We start from the raw sequence: 20270 nt of genomic DNA, 5'->3' as shown, positions 1-20270 counted from the left end.
TTTTGGTATTGTTTTTGAACACCCCAGGCAAGAATGAATTTTGTTGTGTAGTTAAGTTAGAGACTAAGAGGCCTTTAACCATGCCAACATGCAGTTCATTCATTAAATTGCAATCTTTGCGGAGTCAATGTATATTATTGCTACCTTAAGTACCATAATCTACATTGATCTCACAACGCTTAAGCCGAACCTACTCGAACAATTCTATTCGGGGGGATAGCTAATTCTTTTTGATGAGTCTCGCCATAGACTTCCAAAAACATTTATGGGGAAACCAAACACCCAATCTCAAGTCGTCTAAAATACAACAGACAATTGAACCAAACTATATTTTGCCATGTAAAGCTAACTTAAACCAAGTTAGAAATGGAAAAATAGTTTGGAACCCTTTTCTATAGGTATAAAACCCCTGTAGTTACCCTTTTTCAGCATGTTCCAACCCTTAACTGGTAGTTGTAGCTGTTCCCAATCATAATAGCTTACACACCAGGTGCATATAGTTTAAGGCCTTATGTAAAATCCCCTTCATAAGCCCACCTTAAACCACATAATTGCATGTCACATTGAACCAGAACGGCACAGACTGGACGTCGCCCAGAGACGACCTTCGCTGGAGGCGACCTGCAATCCTGACGTTGGTCTCCACTCTTCATCCAGTGGCCGCATCTTCAGTTCAATCTAAGGGAACCCCTCTGTATGCTGACCAATCAACACTTCCAATCGTGGTGGATTTACCGTTGTGGATTATATGACTTTTTCCAATGGATTACAGACTCTGTTTCCAAGGGGTTAAAGCATTGCTACAATGGAATTACCAACAACATTATGGAATTATCATCAACACAATGGAATTACCAAGAACATTGTGGATTACTCTTGACTCTGGTTTTCCTTGCTGGATTACATCAAGCTCAAGGACATTCGAAGGCGTAAGTTCAAGTTTGGAATTCATCCCCATGGACAGGCGATGATTTCCAAAGGGGGGACTGTAGTGGACTAGGCCTGATGTCAAAACTGACCATATGGGACTGAAACTGTCATTTCATTGATTTGAATCCAGAAATACAGGTTAACCCATCCTGAGACTTTCTTTCTTGAATTAATCAAGTGGAAAAGACAATTCTCTATGATCATTACTATTTTACAAATGTTTTGATAATCAAATTGTGTTAGTTCAAACAATGCTTACACGTTGAAGTGAACTACTCATTTTTATTTACTTAAACAGTAGTAATGATTTTTAATCCTCAATTCAAAGTGAAATCAAGTTAGAGTACGTTACAGAGTAATGATTCAATTTCTTGATCGTCTGCTTTGAAGTGAGCAAATTTGTAAGTGTGTCAAAGTTCGAGTTTCGGTCAACTGAAAGTTTACTGAAAAGAAATGTCATGTTTAACTTTTACAGCGAGATACTTGGTGGAGCGACGCCACTAAATCTGGGTTTTTCCATGATATCTTTCTGTCTGTTCTTAAACAATCTGAATCTTTTCCTTGACTTTTAATAACACCTTACATCACAAACCACACCTCTGCTTTGGTCCATCGACCAATCAAAAAGCTCTCAAATGAACCGGAAGTGACCCTTCTTAAAAGGTTGGCACTTCCTAGTTCAGAGAGAAGAGTTCAGCTCAGAGAGTTCAGCTCAGTCTTGAAGCTGCTGTAAGCTCAGTCTTGAAGATGGAGCAGCAGTTCAAGCAGAGAGTTTTTGGAATCCAGAATGCAGAGAGTTTGGGAGTTCCTGAATGCAGAACGCGGGCATTCAGGATGCTGCTGAATTTGTGGGATTCCTGGTTTCCCTCTGTCTGTTTGTGTCTGTTTGTCACTTTCCCTCCACAGCTAATCACCCAACTCGTCACACCTGCCACCAATCTGAGGAGTACTGCTACTCACCTATTTAAGCAGCTGCCAGCCTCCTCTCCAGTGCTGGGACATCTTCTGACAATCGGACCTTCCACGGCCTGGTTCATTCTGGTCCTCCCTAGGACTTCTCCCTCCACTGGAACTCCTTCCTGTGGACCTTTGATGTCTCGTCTCCAGCAACAACATCCACCACGCTGTCTGGGTCAACCTGCTACTCTCCTCTGGATTCCTCCTCACACCCAGGATCCCACTCTCTGCTCCTCCTCAACCATCTCCTGAAACAATAACAAGTAAGGATCAATTCTTGATTTATCAATCATCATCATCATCCACCAAGAGGATATATATTCACCATCTCTCCCCTTCCCTTACAGCTGTTCGAGTTTTATCTTCACCTGTAAATAAATATCACTTACCTTTTTACCTGCCTCGTGTCCTTGCTTCCTTGGTCTGCTACATTGGGGGTCGACGTTGTATAAACCTGATAGAATTAGAATCAAGCTGAACCAGAGACGATTTTGGGAATTATAACTTCTGTTTGGATAACCTCACACGACTCCCAAGGTTTTTAGCTGTTCTCACGGAGACTCTGAAAGAGTCAAAAGAAGAGCTCTACACCGACGCTGAAGCTATCGTCTGCAAGGTAAAAGTTCTATCTCGACCAAGCGTACCGTTGGTCCAAGCTGATTTCAATGGAGCGTGCTGTTCTGGTTAAAACAGACAAATTCCCTCACACATCTCTCTCAGATAAACTTCATCTTTCCATCTTTAAACTCTCCTATCTGCTAGAAAATTAATCCAGATGTTTTCAGAAATGTCTGTGGTGTAGCAACGGAAAATCATGGCCGTATGGTTCTCCTGGTTGTAAAGCTGATTAACTATGTCGTTATTTTCCAATTCTTGCCAATTAATGTAAATGTGTGATGTGTTAAACTTGATTCTGTTAATAAATGACCCACTCGCTTGGTGAGTCAAAGATAATTAACGTCTCACGTCCACATTTTTATTACATTCAACGCACGTATGTTATACAGTCCAGAAAAATGAAGAACCCGTTTAATGTATGAATATATCGTCCGTATGTTCTACTACAATACATGTTGTTGTATAGTGCGTTTAAAATGGGGGGGATGCGGCGACGACAGGCACAGACCCACCCCCTCCCCAGAGAGAAGGCAGTGCCCGCTCACCTCCCCAACCCTTGCCCAGAACCCTAAATGTCTCCATGCTATATATGAGAGTGAGCACAGGTCCTAGAGGTGAGAAAGATTACACATCCCACCACCTATATGCCACCATGTGCCCACTCCAGACCCTATATATGCATGTAAATAGACTGTACTTATATAGCACTTTTCTATCTTATAAAGATACTCAAAGTGCTTTACACTACAATCTGTGTCCTCATTTACCCATTCAAACAGCACTCTACTAGATCTCTATAAAGCTAATTGAATAAATCATTCTAAAGAGACTAATCAGAGCTTTAGATCACATTCATACACCAATGTGACACACAGGCAACGAGGGGTTCAGTGTCTTGCCCAGGGACACTTCGGCCTGTGACTGCTCGTTGAACCAGCTTAGGCTGGTTCCACCCTTTTAGGGACCCCTTTTAGGGTCCCTCGAACCAGGGGGAGGTGTTAGATATTTATCTAGACTGGTCCTGGGGTTTTGATCTGCTCAGAGATGGGATTATAATGAAATTATGACCCGGTTCTGACTGGGTTAAACTGGCCCAGCAACTCTAAAAGAGTCTCCCAGGGATTCTATATCCATCAAGGAATATAGTTTATTTTTGCTTGCTACATCAGGTAGAAAGGCTTTTTGAAGCACCATCTCATATTTCCATACACGTCAGTCCACGTAAGATCCGTTTAGATCACAATTAGTCATGCCCCCTCATACACTGACAAGTTGAGCTCCCATTCTGTGAAGGAGGAGTCTAGGACCCTATAAATGAGTAATGACAAGGGACATCAGGCCTTACGGTTTATGACCGCGTCAGAGACTGAAGAGGCCAGCGCTGTAAACTGTAACCTTTTCAGAATCAGAATAAAATTTATTATCATTGCACCGAGATACAACGAGAACATGTACATACAGTCGTCCGAAAGATGGACGGCCTGCACAAAGCTGCGGCCCTCTTATTCAAAATATTTTGCTTAGATGAGAAAAGGGAAGAAAACACGATGAGAGACCGTATAAAAAAAGATCTCTCACGCCAAGTCCTAGACAGGGCATGATTTGAGGCATCAAAAAACCTACCACAGCAAAGCAACATAAATAGACATTATACATTTACATATAGGCCGGTGAAGACATTGAATTTTTAAGGGAAAGACATAGCATAGTCCAGAGCCCCCCCTCTCAGCCATTGTCCAGATCAGAGGTGTTATTCATCATCAGCTCAGTTGAGGTTCTGTCAATTGTCCACAGCCTTGGGGAAGGGAGGGGTGAGGAGACAGACAAAGCATATTTGTTATTTTCAAAACATGCCAGGAGTTGAGATAAGTCCAGCGTCAAGGCCACAGTTTTGGTCAGGTAAAACTCGTGAATTGTTGTTTCTGCCTTTTAAAGTCTCGCTGGTATATATTCCTCTGATGGAAACTCCAAAACAGCCGAATTGATCCTTTATGCCACATATGTCAAACTCAAGGCCCGGGGGCCAAATGCGGCCTTCATTGACATCTTATCTGGCCCCCAAGATGATATGTGAAATGTAAAATACTTCTATCTCTTGAATTTTTTCAGTAATCTTTGATTATTTTCATTCATTCAACCTTTATTTAGACAGGTAAATCCCATTGAGCCTAGAGGACTCATTTACAAGCGAGACCTGATTTCAACAAAGAATGATGACAACAATGGACAACAGCGACAAAAATAAACAGTTATAAAAAGTCATACTACAGTTTTTTTTTTGTTTTTTTTTTAACAAATAGGATGGCTAAAAGAAAAAGGTAACAAAAAAACAGCTAGATTCTAAGGCGAATGTAGAACACTAAAAACAGGAACATGTCTGCATTGGTCCCTGCCAGGAGTCCAACAGATTCTTAAAGCCACTTAGAGAGGTCAAAGGTCGAGAGCTTATGTTGAAAGTGCAACAGAGAACGTCAAATGAGACCAATCAAACTCTTTTTGAGGAACATGCAACCAAGAACAGATGTTTGGTTTCTAATTTGAGTTAATATAAATTCTGAAACTGGCCCTTGATTTGAAAAAGGTTTTAATTTTGCCCCCCTTTTGTAAGTGAGTTTGACACCCCTGCTTTACGCCAAAAGATGAGGTCACAGCTTCTCCAAGATTATTTCCCTTTCATGTGTGCTGCTATAGAGTGTACAGTCCTGATAACAGCTGCTCCAGCTCTCTGACACAACTCCACAAATTCAGTCTGAGTGCTGTTGAGCTTCGGCACATCCACACGAATTTATAGACAATCCAGAATTCACCAGCCAAACAGCAAAAAAACAGTTGTCATGATGAATCCAATTTGTTTCCGTTGAGATAAAAGGGTCCTCCTTACCCTGATTCCTGTCGGGAGAAGTTGATCAATTTTGTTGAGAGACCAGCTGAACCTTCGAATTAGGAGTTATGCAGGAAAAAAAAGGCTTTTTAAGGGTTCACAGGACAAAAGACAAAAGATTGCAAGCAGGGAAGCAGGTGGGGGGAGCTCAGGGAGACATGTCTGGCTTTACCGGAGGACAGATAGAGAGAAAAAAAAAAGATTTATTATAATCGATAAACCTTAATTCGCGTCTCCTTGATTTATTGATAGTGTGATTTTCCGCTTCTGAGGGAGGTTCGAGCCGGGGGGAGCGACGTGGGCTGGAGGCGGGTTTCCGGATCCGGTGGCCCGCAGCCAGCTCTTGTCCTAACACCGTATTAGATTACATTATTATTGTTTAGCATATATCTTAGATCCTTGTATACTGTTTCTTTTTTATACTTTATATTTTTGCTATTTATGGGTGTAAATGGGACCTTGAGTACACAATTCCATTCAAACTCATGGTCCACATGTGATGCGAATGCCAATAAAGTCACCTTGAACTTTGTATTAACAACAGAAATCACAGTTAAAACCCTACATTGGTGCTGTTGGCACAACTCTTCCTTCTCCCTGATGCTGTCTGTGAGTCAAATTTCAAGAAAATGACATTTGGAAAAAAGGTTGATTTCTTTAGAGACACATTTTATCCGAGGGTTTTAACTGCTGTGCACCATAAAAGCACCCTGCTACATTGTACATGTTTAGGATGGGGGAGTGAATAAATAATCCAACAATGCCTTCCCACAGCCATTTTCTTAGCAGTTATCAAATATCACCAGATGCATTTGCTTTAAATCAGTTTATACCATATTAAACATTACGTTGCATGAAATTAGACACTGTTCCAGAAAGCATCTTCCTGAATTCTTTCTGTTAAGTTGGTGGAAAGTATAACCTTTTGTGTGAAATTTTAACTTGTTACAATGAGTGCAGTTTGTTTTTATTTACCTGTGCTGCCTCCCATCCCCATTGCCTGTACTTGGGGTCGTGTGTGAACCTCCACATGTACCAGTATGTCTCGATGACCTCCGGCCGCAGGATGTAGTACTTCTCATTCTGCCGGACAGCCACCGCCTCCAGACCGCTGTCAAACTTAAAGGCCTCTGGGCCGAGCTTCAGCACTGGAGTTATTAAAAAAGAAGGCCAGAAGAGAGAGGAATGAGACTGTAGGAAAGTTCAGTGAATGGAAACAAAAAGAGCACGTAAGCAAAACCATGTAATAAATTATTACAACAACAAAAATAAAATAAAATTCATAATTCAAATAGGGAAAGAGGTGGAAAAAAGTGAAAAATGAGATAGGTTAGGGAAGCAAATATAGTGAAAAAAATAATGAAAAGGTCTGATTAAAAAGAATTGGCAGTTGAAAATAATATAAAAGAGATAGACATTATCTTTGCTTCTTGTTTGTTTTTTATTTTTTTATTTTATTTGTTTATCAGGAGAACATACATCCATTGACCTTACATACATTCTGCAAAAATTACACTTCTCCCATTTTTTTTCCCCATAGCAAACATAAATCACCAAACTGACATGACAAAAACAAGACAAAATAAATGCAAATACAAAAAAAAGAGAAAAGAAAAAAGAAAAAAAAGGAAAAGGGGGGTGGGGGGTATGGCACTGAGAAGCTAAAGTGTAACTGTATTTTACCTATTTATTTATTCTTTAAAATTTAGTCACACGATGACGTGATGAGTCAGTCACATCAGTCTATGCATTATGAAGGCAGAGATTTTATGTGTGTCATAAAGGGTGCCCACTTGAGAGTAAATTTTGCTGAACTGCCTTTCACTGTTAATAAAGTTTTTTCTATCTTCAAGAATGATCTTACAGTGTTAAGCCATTGTGATGTAGATGGAGGTGTAGGAGATTTCCAGAAGAGTAAAATACAGCGCCTGGTTAGGACAGAACAGAAAGCCAAGACCTCCCTCTGCTGGGGGGACAGGTTAAGTGAGGTCTCTGGAACTCCAAAGATGGCAATTAGTGGATCATTATTATTAGATTATTAATTAGCTCTGTTACTTTCATTCTGAGATATTGCTTTTGGAAACATTAATTCCTCTTTTCTGGATGTAAATCACATTTTTTGGATGATTGCTTCCTCTTGTATCAGATGTAGTGCAGCTGGAAGGATTTTTACTGAAACTTTTTTAGTTTTGGACATTTGTTATGATGCATAACCGTGGCAACAAGGCAGTTTTCTACAACCAACAACAGCCGATTAACATCTCAAAAGCTCAAATAATATCTCAACTACAATCCCAGATCTCAAATGAGTTGAAAAGGATGTTCTGTGGACGCATTCTCATCTACCTGCCAGCTGTGCTCAAGTACCTGACCACTGAGATCCTGGAACTAACAGGAAACACGGCTCATGACAGCGGAAGGACGGGATCATCCCTTGGCACCTACAGTTGGCTGTCCGCAGCAATGAGGAGCTCAGCAGACTGCTGGGAGGAGTGGCCATCGCTCTGGGAGGAGTTCTGCCCGGCATTCAGAGGGTTCTACAGCCTGAGGGGAACCGAGAGGCCAGCCGAGTCTGGGTGGATGGATCGGACGGCATCTGCAGCCAGTTTCTTAGGATCCACTGTGGGATGGACCTTTACAAGAGATTATTCCTGCCTACAGCCATCAGCATCTATAACATCTCTTAACGAAATGAGGATAACGAGTTACAACAACAAATAATTTCCCTTTGGGATTAATAAAGTATTTTTGAATTGAATTGAATTGAATCACTTTGGATCTGAATTCTAAAAACCCTGAAGTATGGAAAAGAAATATTTCCAAAATTTTTGTAAGCTCGGGCAGAAGAAAAACATGACTTAAGTTGCAAGGTGAGTTCTGGTGATATAAAAATATATTAAGTTGCCTTTATGCCTGTTCAAACATATACTTTGTGTGTGTGTTACTTATAATATTTAGACACTCTTTGATGGTTAGCAGAGGGACGAAGGGGGCAGTGTATCCTCTCTAGGAATGCTTTAATAAGCATTAGGAGTGCTTTTGACCGAAGAGCTTTGGCCCGCTTTTGCGGTCACGGCGCTCCTTACTGGAAAAACAGGTTTTAATTAGATCTGTCCTCCTGACAACCATCAAACTTGTTTTTCACTGCTCTCACGCGATCCGGTCAGGGAGAGGTATAAAGGAGGTGTGACAGGCAAGGGAATTTTGAAGTCTGCTGTGGACCAACGCGCGTGAGTGCCCAGCGATTGATGTGATTCCTGTTTACCCGGGTCGAACGGCTTCCCGACCACGTGTCACGGTGAGAGGCTCTCATATCAATTTGTGTGTGTAAAGAGTGTACAAGTGTACATGTTTGCTTGGCTGTTTTTCTGTGGCAGATTAATAAATGACACTATTATTTCTAGCAGTAACAGTCTCCTCTGATTTATTTCCTTTCGTGTGAATCATCGGGTGCCGACCGTTCACGACCCCTGTTAATTTCATAATACATCTGGCATCTGTCACATTGGTCCAGAATCGAGCGAAAGATTTTAGATAGACGGGATTTTGAGAAATGAACTCTATTTATCACTTTGAACTGTACAATACTTTAATAATAATAATACTTTATTTATAAAGCCATTTAAAACAACCACAGCTGCCACAAAGTGCTGTACATATAAAATCAAGAACATTTAAACACATAAAAACAGTTGTTAAAACATTAAGATCAATAAAAATAATAAAAACAGTGCAGAGCAAAATTCAGTGTGTGCTAAAAGCCAGGGAGTAAAAATGTGTTTTTAAAAGAGTTTTAAAACTGGACAGTGAAGGGGCTCGTCTGATGGGAAGAGGAAGATCGCTCCACAGTCTTGGAGCAGCAACAGAAAAAGCTCTGTCCCCTCTGAGCCTCCACTTAGACCTCGGCACCTCCAGGAGCAGCTGATCAGCTGATCTGAGGCACCGAGCAGGAGAGTATGGGTGAAGCAGCTCAGAGAGGTAGGATGGAGCAAGACCATTTAAACTTTTAAAAACAAATAAAAAAATCTTAAAATGAACTCTAAAATGAACAGGCAGCCAGTGGAGTGAAGCCAGAGTGGGGGTGATGCGCTCCCTTTTTTGAACTCCAGTTAGAAGCCGAGCAGCAGCGTGCTGGACCAACTGGAGGCATCTGAGGGAGGACTGGCTGACTCCAAGGTAAAGAGCGTTGCAGTAATCCAGCCGAGAGGTGACGAAGGCATGGATTACTGTTTCCAGCTGTTGTTTTGTAAGGATGGACTTTACCTTAGCCCGCTGTCTGAAGTGATAAAAACTGGTCTTGACCACCGCTCCAATCTGGGAATCTAATTTAAAATCACTGTCCATTTTAAAACCCAAGTTAGAAACCGTTTTCTTTACATGTGGTGCCAGAGGGCCCAGATCAACAGGGCAAGGTTCACAAGAGCCACTAGGACCAAACACCATCACTTCTGTTTTCTTTTCATTGAAATTTAAGAAGTTTAAAGACATCCAGGCTTTGATGTCTTCAAGACACAACAGAAGTGGCCTAATTGAGGGGGCATCTTTCTTTTTTAGTGTGTCTTGCTACCCGAGTGAGGTAGGCACAGGGCACGTGCCACACCCTCACCACAGCCTCTCCTCCAACGGGTCTTAAAACTAATCCTATGGCTCAGGTATTACCCGCAGCAGTTTCCTAGGACCATTCTAATTTTAAGGCTGTGTTGAGATAATTCACCCAGACTGTTAACTACCTTCGATCCTTGCACCACACCCAACTTTCACCTCGTGCCTCGCCCGACCTAGCAGCTGGAGTGGGGACGTTTGGCAGACGAGGGAGTGCAAGTTAACGGTAGCTCATCTCCTGATTTAGCGTTACAATTGTTAATCGATCTGGTGATTTTTAGAGCCTAGGAAAAAAGACTCATGGGTGTTGTTTTATAATCAAAAGCTAATAAAACCATTTAAAACCTCCCACATACCTCTGTTGTTTCATTGAACCAAGTTTTCCACTTCCAAAAACAAAAGGTGTGTTTGAAATAAGAATCCAGAATTTTACATTTTGCTTTGCTTTTAATCAATAACTTTTGCAGGGGAACAGCGGTATAGCACAATAATGATTACACTGGATTACACAGAGATTACATGATGAATGATTCTCACTCCTTTGTTCCTTTTTAAATTGTTGACCTTCCCTGGGTTAGGTAGGTGGATGGGTTTGAAACAGGCGCTTGGACTCCTCTCTGCCGGCGTCGGACTTCCCTCAGTCCAGCCGGCCACGCCCGGCCTCCCTCAGGAACACAAGTACCCACACAGCTTACCTACTCTCTCCACCTGCCCCAACAGATTATTCCTCACCACAAAGAAGACCCTTCTACAACTCTGAGCAACCAGGTTTTTAATATAATAAGCGTCCCCTTACCATGTTTTCTGAATCCGGTAAGAGGCAGATTTCCCAATCCCATTATCGGTCGGATTTGGGCCACTCCTTGGTCCTTGTGCTGGTTCAATTTGAAGAAAAAGGGTTTCAGGTTTAATCCGGGCTGTTGAGTTTTGAAGAAAATAGTTCCAAAAAAGAAACTTATTCCATCGGATTCCATCCCAGTTCTTCTCCAGCCAAAACCGTCCAAAATCGCCCTATTAATCCATAATTCGTCCAAAGGTTCTTCGGATCTTGTCCTGAGGTCCTTCACCTTGTGAAGTGGGTCCCCAAACAGCAGAGCTTTCTCTGAAACCCTCTGTTTTTAAAGCCTCAGATTTTGACTGACACTTCTCGGCTAGTCACCCCATCAGGCTTATCCCACCTTTTTAGGCGGGACCTTGGTCCGACTTCACTGGTTTCTTATGAGATTTTGCCAGTCATTCTTATGCATATTAAAATCTGGGTGTATTTCTATTCAATAACGCACAGTCATTCTGTGCTGTTTCATGCTGATTGGCTCAGAGCTACATTTTAGGGCTTTCCCCTTGCGTAACATTCTTACTCATAACGTTCTTTCAAGAACATTCACGAAGCAACAGGTTTCTTCCATTCAACATTCATCATGAATCAGCTTAAACACAGATTACATTGTAAGATCATAAGATTACATTCTAAAATCACAGAGTTTATAATATCACTTGATTATCTACTTTGTTTATTGATTTTATTATAACCACATATTTCTCATTCATCTGAAACTGGTACTTTATTTGAAAAGAACATTCTTTGCTCTGCTTTCCTCCCTTCTGCGTGTGTGCCTCAGATGGGCCTGTGTGTGTGTGTGTGAGCTTGCATGTGTGTGTGTTTCTTCAAGTGGGCCTGTATGTGTGTGTGCTCATGCTGTTTTTACACATGGCCCCGACCTTTCAAGGGATTGAGGCCTTCAAACTATGACTTAGCAGATCAACACAAAATAACATGATAACACATAATAACATGTTCTGACTTGTTCTTCCCCATAAGATCAGTCTGAGCTCCGTACTTATTTGACAAGTGGCATATAGATTTGACTATCATCAGCGTAACAATGAATCTGTTATGAAGTTGTAATCTGGCACATGGTGTACTTTTGGCATACGCTGAGAATAACTTTATCCCACCACAAATCAGACAGTTCAACACCCAATTCACGTTCCCAAGCAGTTTTGGTTTTACCCAATGAGTCGGATTCAATTGCCATAAGTTTTCCATACATATTAGAAAAGGGTATTAGAAAAGCCTCCTCCCTGGGCTGCCACCTTATCGTGGTGGAGGGGTTTGAGTGTCCCAATGATCCTAGGAACTATGCTGTCAGGGGCTTTATGCCCCTAGTAGGGTCACCCATGGCAGACAGGTCCTAGGTGAGGGACCAGACAAAGTGCAACCCAAAGACCCCGATGATGAGACAAATAAATGGACCTAGTGTTCCCTTGCCCAGACATGGGTCACCGGGGCCCCACTCTGGAGCCAGGCCTGGAGGTGGGGTACGCGGGCGAGCGCCTGGTGGCCGGGCTTTTACCCATGGAGCTCGGCCGGGCACAGCCCGAAGAGGAGATGTGGGTCCCCCTTCCCATGGGCTCACCACCTGTGGGAGGGGCAAAACGGGTCGGGTGCAATGTGGGATGGGTGGTGGCCGAGGGCGGGGACCCTGGCGGTCTGATCCTCGGCTACAGAAGCTGGCTATTGGGACGTGGAATGTCACCTCACTGGTGGGGAAAGAGTCTGAGCTGGTGTGTGAGGCTGAGAGGTTCAGGCTAGAAATAGTCGGACTCACCTCTACGCATGGCTCGGGCTCTGGAACCAGTTTTCTTGAGAGGGGGTGGACACTCTTCCACTCTGGAGTTGCCCCTGGTGAGAGGCGCCGAGCAGGTGTGGGCATACTTATTGTCCCCTAACTTGGTGCCTGTGTGTTGGGGTTCACCCCAGTGAATGAGAGGGTGGCCTCCCTCCGCCTACGTGTGGGGGGACGGGTTCTGACTGTCGTTTGTGCTTATGCACCAAACGGCAGTACAGATTATCCACCCTTTCTGGAGTCCTTGGAGGGGGTACTGAAAAGTGCACCTCCTGGGGACTCCCTTGTTCTGCTGGGGGACTTCAATGCTCATGTGGGCAATGACAGTGAGACCTGGAGGGGTGTGGTTGGGAGGAACGGCCCCCCTGATCTGAACCAGAGTGGTGTTCTGTTGTTGGACTTATGTGCTCGTCAGGGATTGTCAATAACGAACACCTTGTTCAAGCATAAGGGTGTCCATATGTGCTCTTGGCACCAGGACACCCTAGGCCGCAGTTCGATGATCGACTTTGTCATCGTCTCATCTGATCTGCGGCCACATGTCTTGGACACTCGTGTGAAGAGAGGGGCGGAGCTGTCAACTGATCACTACCTGGTGGTGAGTTGGCTCCGATGGTGGGGGAGGATGCTGGTCAGACCTGACAGACCCAAACATATTGTGAGGGTTTGCTTGGAACGTCTGGCAGAGTCTCCTGTGAGACGGAGTTTCAACTCCCACCTCCGGGAGAACTTTGAACATGTTCCGAGGGAGGTGGGGGACATTGAGTCTGAGTGGACCATGTTTCATGCCTCTATTGTCGAGGTGGCTTATCAGAGCTGCGGCCGTAAGGTTGTCGGTGCCTGTCGCGGAGGCAATCCTCGAACACGATGGTGGACACAGTCGGTGAGGGATGCTGTCAGGCTGAAGAAGGAGTCCTATCGGGCCTTTTTGGCCTGTGGGACCCCGGAAGCAGCTGATGGGTACCGGCAGTCCAAGCGACATGCGGCTCGGGTGGTTGCTGAGGCAAAAACTCTGGCATGGGAGGAGTTCGGAGAGGCCATGGAGAACGACTTCTACATGGCTTCGAGGCGATTCTGGTCCACCATCCGGCGTCTCGGGGGGGAAAGCGGTACGCCACCAACACTGTTTATAGTGGGAGTGGTGTGCTGCTGACCTCAACTCGGGATGTTGTGGGTCGGTGGGCGGAATACTTTGAAGACCTCCTCAATCCCACCAGCACGTCTTCCATTGAGGAAGCCCAACCAGTCTACATGTGCTTTGTGGACTTGGAGAAGGCATTCGACTGCGTCCCTCGGGGGACCCTGTGGGGGACCCTGTGGGGGACCCTGTGGGGGACCCTGTGGGGGGTACTCTGGGAGTATGGGGTACCGGGCCCTTTGATACGGGCTGTTAGGTCCCTGTATGACCGGTGTCAGAGCCTGGTCTGCATCGCCGGCAGTAAGTCGGGCTTGTTCCCGCTGAGATTTGGACTCCGCCAAGGTTGCCCTTTGTCACCGATTCTGTTCATAACTTTTATGGACAGAATTTCTAGGCGCAACCAAGGTGTTGAGGGGATCCGTTTTGGTGGCCTTAGGATTGCGTCTCTGCTTTTTGTAGATGATGTGGTCTTATTGGCTTCATCAGATCGTGATCTACAGCTTTCGCTGGAGCGGTTCGCAGCCGAATGCGAAGCGGCCGGGATGAAGATCAGTTCCTCTAAATCCGAGGCCATGGTCTTGAGCCGGAAAAAGGTAGAGTGCCCTCTCCGGGTCAGGGAGGAGGTCCTACCCCAAGTGGAGGAGTTCAAGTATCTTGGGGTCTTGTTCACGAATGAGGGAAAAATGGAGTGTGAGATCGATAGGCTGATAAGTGCAGCATCTGCAGTGAAGCGGGTGCTGTACAGGTCTGTCGTGGTGAAGAGAGAGCTGAGTCAAAAGGCAAAGCTCTCAATTTACCGATCGATCTACGTTCCTACCCTCATCTATGGTCACGAGCTTTGGGTTGTGACCGAAAGAATGAGATCTTGGATACAAGCGGCCGAAATTAGTTTTCTCCGCAGGGTGTCTGGGCTCTCCCTTAGAGACAGGGTGAGAAGCTCGATCATCCGGGAGGGACTCAGAGTAGAGCCGCTGCTTCTCCACGTTGAGAGGAGCCAGTTGAGGTGGCTTGGGCATCTGTTTAGGATGCCTTCTGGACGCCTCCCTGGTGAGGTGTTCCGGACACGTCCCACCGGAAGGAGGCCCAGAGGAAGACTCAGGACACGCTGGAGGGACTATGTTTCTCGGCTGGCCTGGGAACGCCTCGGGATTCCCCCGGAAGAGCTGGCCCAAGTGGCTTTGGAGAGGGAAGTCTGGGCCTCCCTACTTAGGCTGTTACCCCCGCAGCCCGACCCCGGATAAGCGGAAGAAAATGGATGGATAGAAAAGGGTGAATTCAGATTGGGCTTCAAAACTAGAAGGTCTGCCCATGGTGGGTCAGCAGGGAGAGTTGGAAAATTTGGGAACAGCGATGAAACACAATGTCTAATTTGGAAATAGAGAAACAGATGAGAAGTAGGTAGGCTAAATTTTGAGGACAACTCTGAAAAACTAAGAACCAAACCATCTTTGTAAAGATCTCTTGTTGTTCTAATGCCTCTCTCATGCCAAATTATGTAGGCAGCATTAGAGGTCGCGGGAGAAAATATATGATTTTTTTAATAATGGCATTTTATTAGAGGGAGACATAAATTTAAAATGGGACCTAAATTATGACCAGATCTTAAGTGTAGAGAGCACTAAAGGATTTGTAGTAACAGAAGACAGTTTAATTGGTAGTGATGAATAGATAATTGAGGCAGGTGAAAAAGATGGAGAAATAGAATGAATTTCAAGTTTACACCAGATCAGATGAGGTGAATTTAGCCAATAAATCAATTATGAATATGTGAAAACCAATAATACATTGCAAAATTGGGTAGAGAAAGACCACCATTTGTGGTGAACTGTTGCAATAGAGAAAGCCTCAGTCTGGGGGCCTTTCCACTCCACAAAAAGGAAGAAATTATCTGATCCAGGGACTTGAAAAACTGTTTAGGCAAAAACAGAGGGATACATTGACATAAAAAAAGAAATCTAGGTAGAACATTCATTTTAATAACATTAATCCTGCCACTTGGTGAAAGAGGGAGAGAGTTCCACCTCTGAAAGTCTGATGCGATTTGAGAAACTAGGGTGGCGAAATTCTGAGAAAACATTGAGGGCAAAGTACGTGTAATATTAATTCCCAGGTACCTAAACCCTGAGGGGCTGAGTTAAAAAAAAATGTCAGATTGCCCAAGTTCTAAAGCTAATGAATTTACTGGGTAGCATTCACTTTTAAGTAGATTAATTTTATAGCCAGAGAAAGATCCAAATTTTTCAAGAATATTAAAAATTGGAGGAAGACTACATAAGGGATCCAAAACATACAAGAGAAGGCCGTCTGCATATAAGGACAATTTAAGCTCAACAGCAGAGCGGATAATTCCGTGAAAAGAAGAGAGGGATCTTAGGGCAACAGAAGGAGGTTCAATGGCTAACGCAAACAGGAGGGGAGAAAGAGGACAACCCTGTCTAGTACCACGTCCCAACGGGAAATAATCAGATTGGACGGAATTAATGACAATACAAGCCTGAGGATAAGTATAAAGTAGCTTGATCGAGGACACAAACCTTTCTCCAAAAACCAAACCTATTGAGAACGGCAAAGAGATACTCCCATTCCACTCAATCAAAGGCCTTCTCGGCGTCAAGAGAAATGATCACCTCAGGAGACGTGGGGCAATGAGCTGAAAAGATTGCATTCAATAGTGTACGAATATTAAAAAAACAACTTGCGACCTTTGATGAATCCATTCTGTTCTTGCAAAATAATCTGAGGAAGAACCGTCTCAAGCTGGGTTGCGATAACTTTAGCCAAAATCTTAAAATCCACATTTAAAAGCGACAAGGGCCTATAAGACTCGCAAGCAGTGGGATCCTTACCCTTCTTCAACAGGAAAGAAATTGAAGCCTGAGCTAAGGTGGGGGGCAACAGGCCATGCCCCAGGGACTCATTATAAACCTCAAGAAGGAGAGGGGCTATCTTATCTTTACATTTTTTGAATTATTTATACAAATTTATACAAATCACAATAAAATTTCTTAAAAATGTCACTGATTGAGGCAGGATTGGAAACAGATTGCCTGAATATTCCTTGATTTGCGATATTGTGCGAGAGCTAGCTTTTCGTTTCAGTTGATGCGCCAGAAGCCTACTTGGTTTCTCCCCATGCTCATAATAAGCGGCTCGAGATCGAAGCAAGAGACGCTCCGCATCAGATGTTGTTAGGAGATCAAGTTCAGTCTGAAGATCCTGTCGTTGCTTCAGTAAAGCATGTGACGGATTAATGGCATTTTGCCTGTCAATATTCTGAATTTTTGTTGATATTTCTGATATCTTAGCATGTAGATTTTTATTAACATTAGCTGAGAAAAAAATAATCTGACCGCGAAGATAGGCTTTCAACGTTTCCCATAATAGTGAGAACGAGACCGTGTCGCTCTTTTTAAACGTTAGGAAATCATCAATTGCTGATAGGATGAATTTATTGAATGGCTCGTCCGATAACAGGAGACTATTAAATCTCCAATGAGGGCAAGAACGGGGTTTATCCATGAAGTTTATATCAAGGCTTAAAGGGGAATGATCTGAAATAATAATCGGATGGTATTCAGAAGACGTGATTCTGTGCATTAAAGAGCCGTCAACAAAAAAAATAATCTATACGGGAATAGGACTGGTGTACTTGAGAGAAAAAAGAATGTCTTTTTTTATTGGATTCTGTGCCATCCACGGGTCTACATACCCATTTTGATTCACAAAATCCAAAATTGACACAGCCATATTTGACTGCGTATAGGCCCGAGATGAAGAGTGATCTAATGCTGGGTTCATTACACAATTCAAGTCCCCAGCTAGAATTAACAAATGAGTATCGAGAAAAGGAAGTGTGCTAAATAGATTATTTATAAAATCAGGATTATCAAAGTTTGGTGCATAAATGTTCACTAATAAAACAGGGGTATGGAACAGACAGCCTGCAATTATAAGAAATCTGCCATTTGTATCCCTCATTATTTTTGATGCTGTAAAATTAACCTTCTTATTAAATAATATGGCTACTCCTCTAGCTTTCGAATTGAAGCCCGAGTGGTAAATCTCTCCAACCCATGGATATTTGAGCCTGAACTAATTTGCATTCTGCAGATGTGTTTCCTGTAGAAATACTTTGTCAGGATCTAGACGTTTCAGATGAGAATTTATTTTAGATCGCTTCACTGGATTGTTAAGACCTTTAACATTCCAACTTGGGAATCTAACAGCAGATGATGTTGAGGAAGCTTTCAAATCAATGGACATGTGACCAGTTGTTTATAACAGAAGTTGATAGATATTGCAGCCCTTCCCAACCCCCCCCCCCCCAGAAGTAGAAAAGGAGAGGGAAAAAATAAAATAAAAAAATAAATATTAAAAATAAAAATAAAAAATAAAAAAAAAGAAAGAAAGCATAAACATACACAACCATTTTTCCCACCCCCTGTTTGCACTCTGTCCTTCCCCAAATGAAGGAACCGTGCAGACTCCAACAGGAGCCACTAGGAAACTTATCCTTACAGCCAAATAGCGCAACAAAAAGAAAAACACCCCCAAGTACTAGGCGACTCCCGTAGAACTAGCAAAAAAGAGAGAAAATTAAAATATACAATAGGCACTATTTTAGGAAACCAAGAACACCTGCAGAGAACATAATTTGAATTACACAAGTAAGCAGCAACTATTTCAAAACAGCCCGTTTGTTTTTTTTAACCTTTCTTCCCCCTTATGAAACAAATTCTTCTAGTTATAGTTCTCACTTGACAATCGATCCGATGTAGATATTAGCCTCCTCGGGAGAGGTGAAGACCCGTGTAGATCCATCATGGGTGATTCGCAAAAGGGCCGGATGGAGCAAACCGAACCGGACCCCCTCAATGCCACGGAGCCGGCGACGGCAATCCGTGAAGGCTGCCCGCGCCCGGGCCGTTTTGGCAGTATAATCGGGGAAAACGAAGATGGTCATACCGTTCACCTTGATCCGATGCAGCTCCCTTGCCTTTGTCAGGATTTTGACACAGTCAGTGTAATAATGTAGCTTAGCTACAATGGGGCGAGGGCGCTCATCTGCCTTGGGTTTAGGGATTGGGATACGGTGAGTGCGGTCCAGCAGCGGCTCCTCCGCGAGACCGAGAGCCTCCTTTATTAAACGAGAGACCGCAGCCGTCGAAGCCGATAAAGGGTCATTCTCTGGGACACCAATGATGCGGATGTTCTGACACCGGGACTCCAAGTCATCACATTTATCCTCTAACTGTGCAACAGTTTTAGTAAGGCTGTCCACTTTTTCTGGAGGCTAACAATGTCATCAGTGCAGGTGGATAGGGATCTCTCCATCTCAGCAACCATTACGTTTAGCCCCGTAAAACTCTCCTGCACTGTGGATAGACCAGAGGACAGTTCCTTTTTGAAGGATAGCAGCTCGGACATAATCAAAGAGAGACTTTCACCAAGAACAGCATGAAACTCCGCTTTGAGTGTAGCTGTAAAGTCATCCCGAAGAGCCGCAAGTAGCTCCTTTTTAAGATTGCTGGCATCGCTAACTGTAGCAGCCTGGGCTGCTGCCTCTGACACAGGAGATGACTCAGCACACGTTGAAGATTCACCACGAAAAGCAGGCCGCAGGTGAGACTGGATCCAATTTCCTCCTTTAGCAGGCTTTGGTGACATTTTAGTGACCAAACAAAAAAGATAGTGTTCAATATAGCCGGTGAGTATCGAGAAAAGGAAGTGTGCTAAATAGATTATTTATAAAATCAGGATTATCAAAGTTTGGTGCATAAATGTTCACTAATAAAACAGGGGTATGGAACAGACAGCCTGCAATTATAAGAAATCTGCCATTTGTATCCCTCATTATTTTTGATGCTGTAAAATGAACCTTCTTATTAAATAATATGGCTACTCCTCTAGCTTTCGAGTTGAAGCCCGGGCAGTGGCTGTCCGTCACTCGCTCTATGCTTGTATTGTATTTTTGTTATTTTTACAATGGTTGGTGCAGTGTGCCGAGTCATATTTTCAGTATGATCGTCGGGCACTTTTGGTGCTCCGTACATTTGCTGAAATTCCTGTGGAGTTTTGGTACAGCGGTCACAACTCTCCTCCACCGGTCCTGTCTGAGATTCCTGCATTCCTTCTGCGTGACCCTGGCCTTTCTCCATGGAGGAAACGTTGCAGACGTCGTGGGAAGCGTGCAGAGATTTTGGTGAAACTGAGGCAAAGTGTGGATTATTCTATCAGGATTCGCTCTGGATCTGATCTTCTCCTCTCTGACCCGTGGTGCTCCCGGGGCCCGGCTGCTGGCCAGCTGCCCGCGCGCTCAGTCCATGTAAACACCTGGAGTTGTTTACCTGTGCGCCGCACCAGCAGACCTGGAGGAGCTGTTCTTTATAACCTGCGCCCGCTGGCGCACGCTTCTCCCTCCACGGCTGTGCCTGCGTTGGACCCTATCAGGATGTGTTTAATCAATGCAAGGTCTGTTTCCAACAAGACGTTTATCCTCAATGACTTTTTTAAAGAT

At 43.7% G+C, this 20270-nt stretch overlaps 1 protein-coding gene across 1 annotated transcript in view; it reads right to left on the bottom strand.

Annotated features, from left to right (window-relative positions):
* man1a2 (mannosidase, alpha, class 1A, member 2) overlaps positions 1-20270 on the bottom strand; it is a gene marked incomplete in the record, with an annotated part of 364168 nt that overhangs the window by 54169 nt on the left and 289729 nt on the right. Inside the window, 1 exon segment of the mRNA XM_037687118.1 lies at positions 6362-6534. Coding sequence (XP_037543046.1) covers positions 6362-6534 — 173 coding nt within the window.

The sequence above is a fragment of the Nematolebias whitei genome, chromosome 13 (assembly GCF_014905685.2).
Source record: "Nematolebias whitei isolate Nwh7 chromosome 13, NemWhi1, whole genome shotgun sequence".
Lineage (NCBI taxonomy): Eukaryota > Metazoa > Chordata > Actinopteri > Cyprinodontiformes > Rivulidae > Nematolebias > Nematolebias whitei.
The sequence above is the reverse complement of the archived record's forward strand: the minus strand, read 5'-3'. Positions and strand labels throughout refer to the sequence as shown.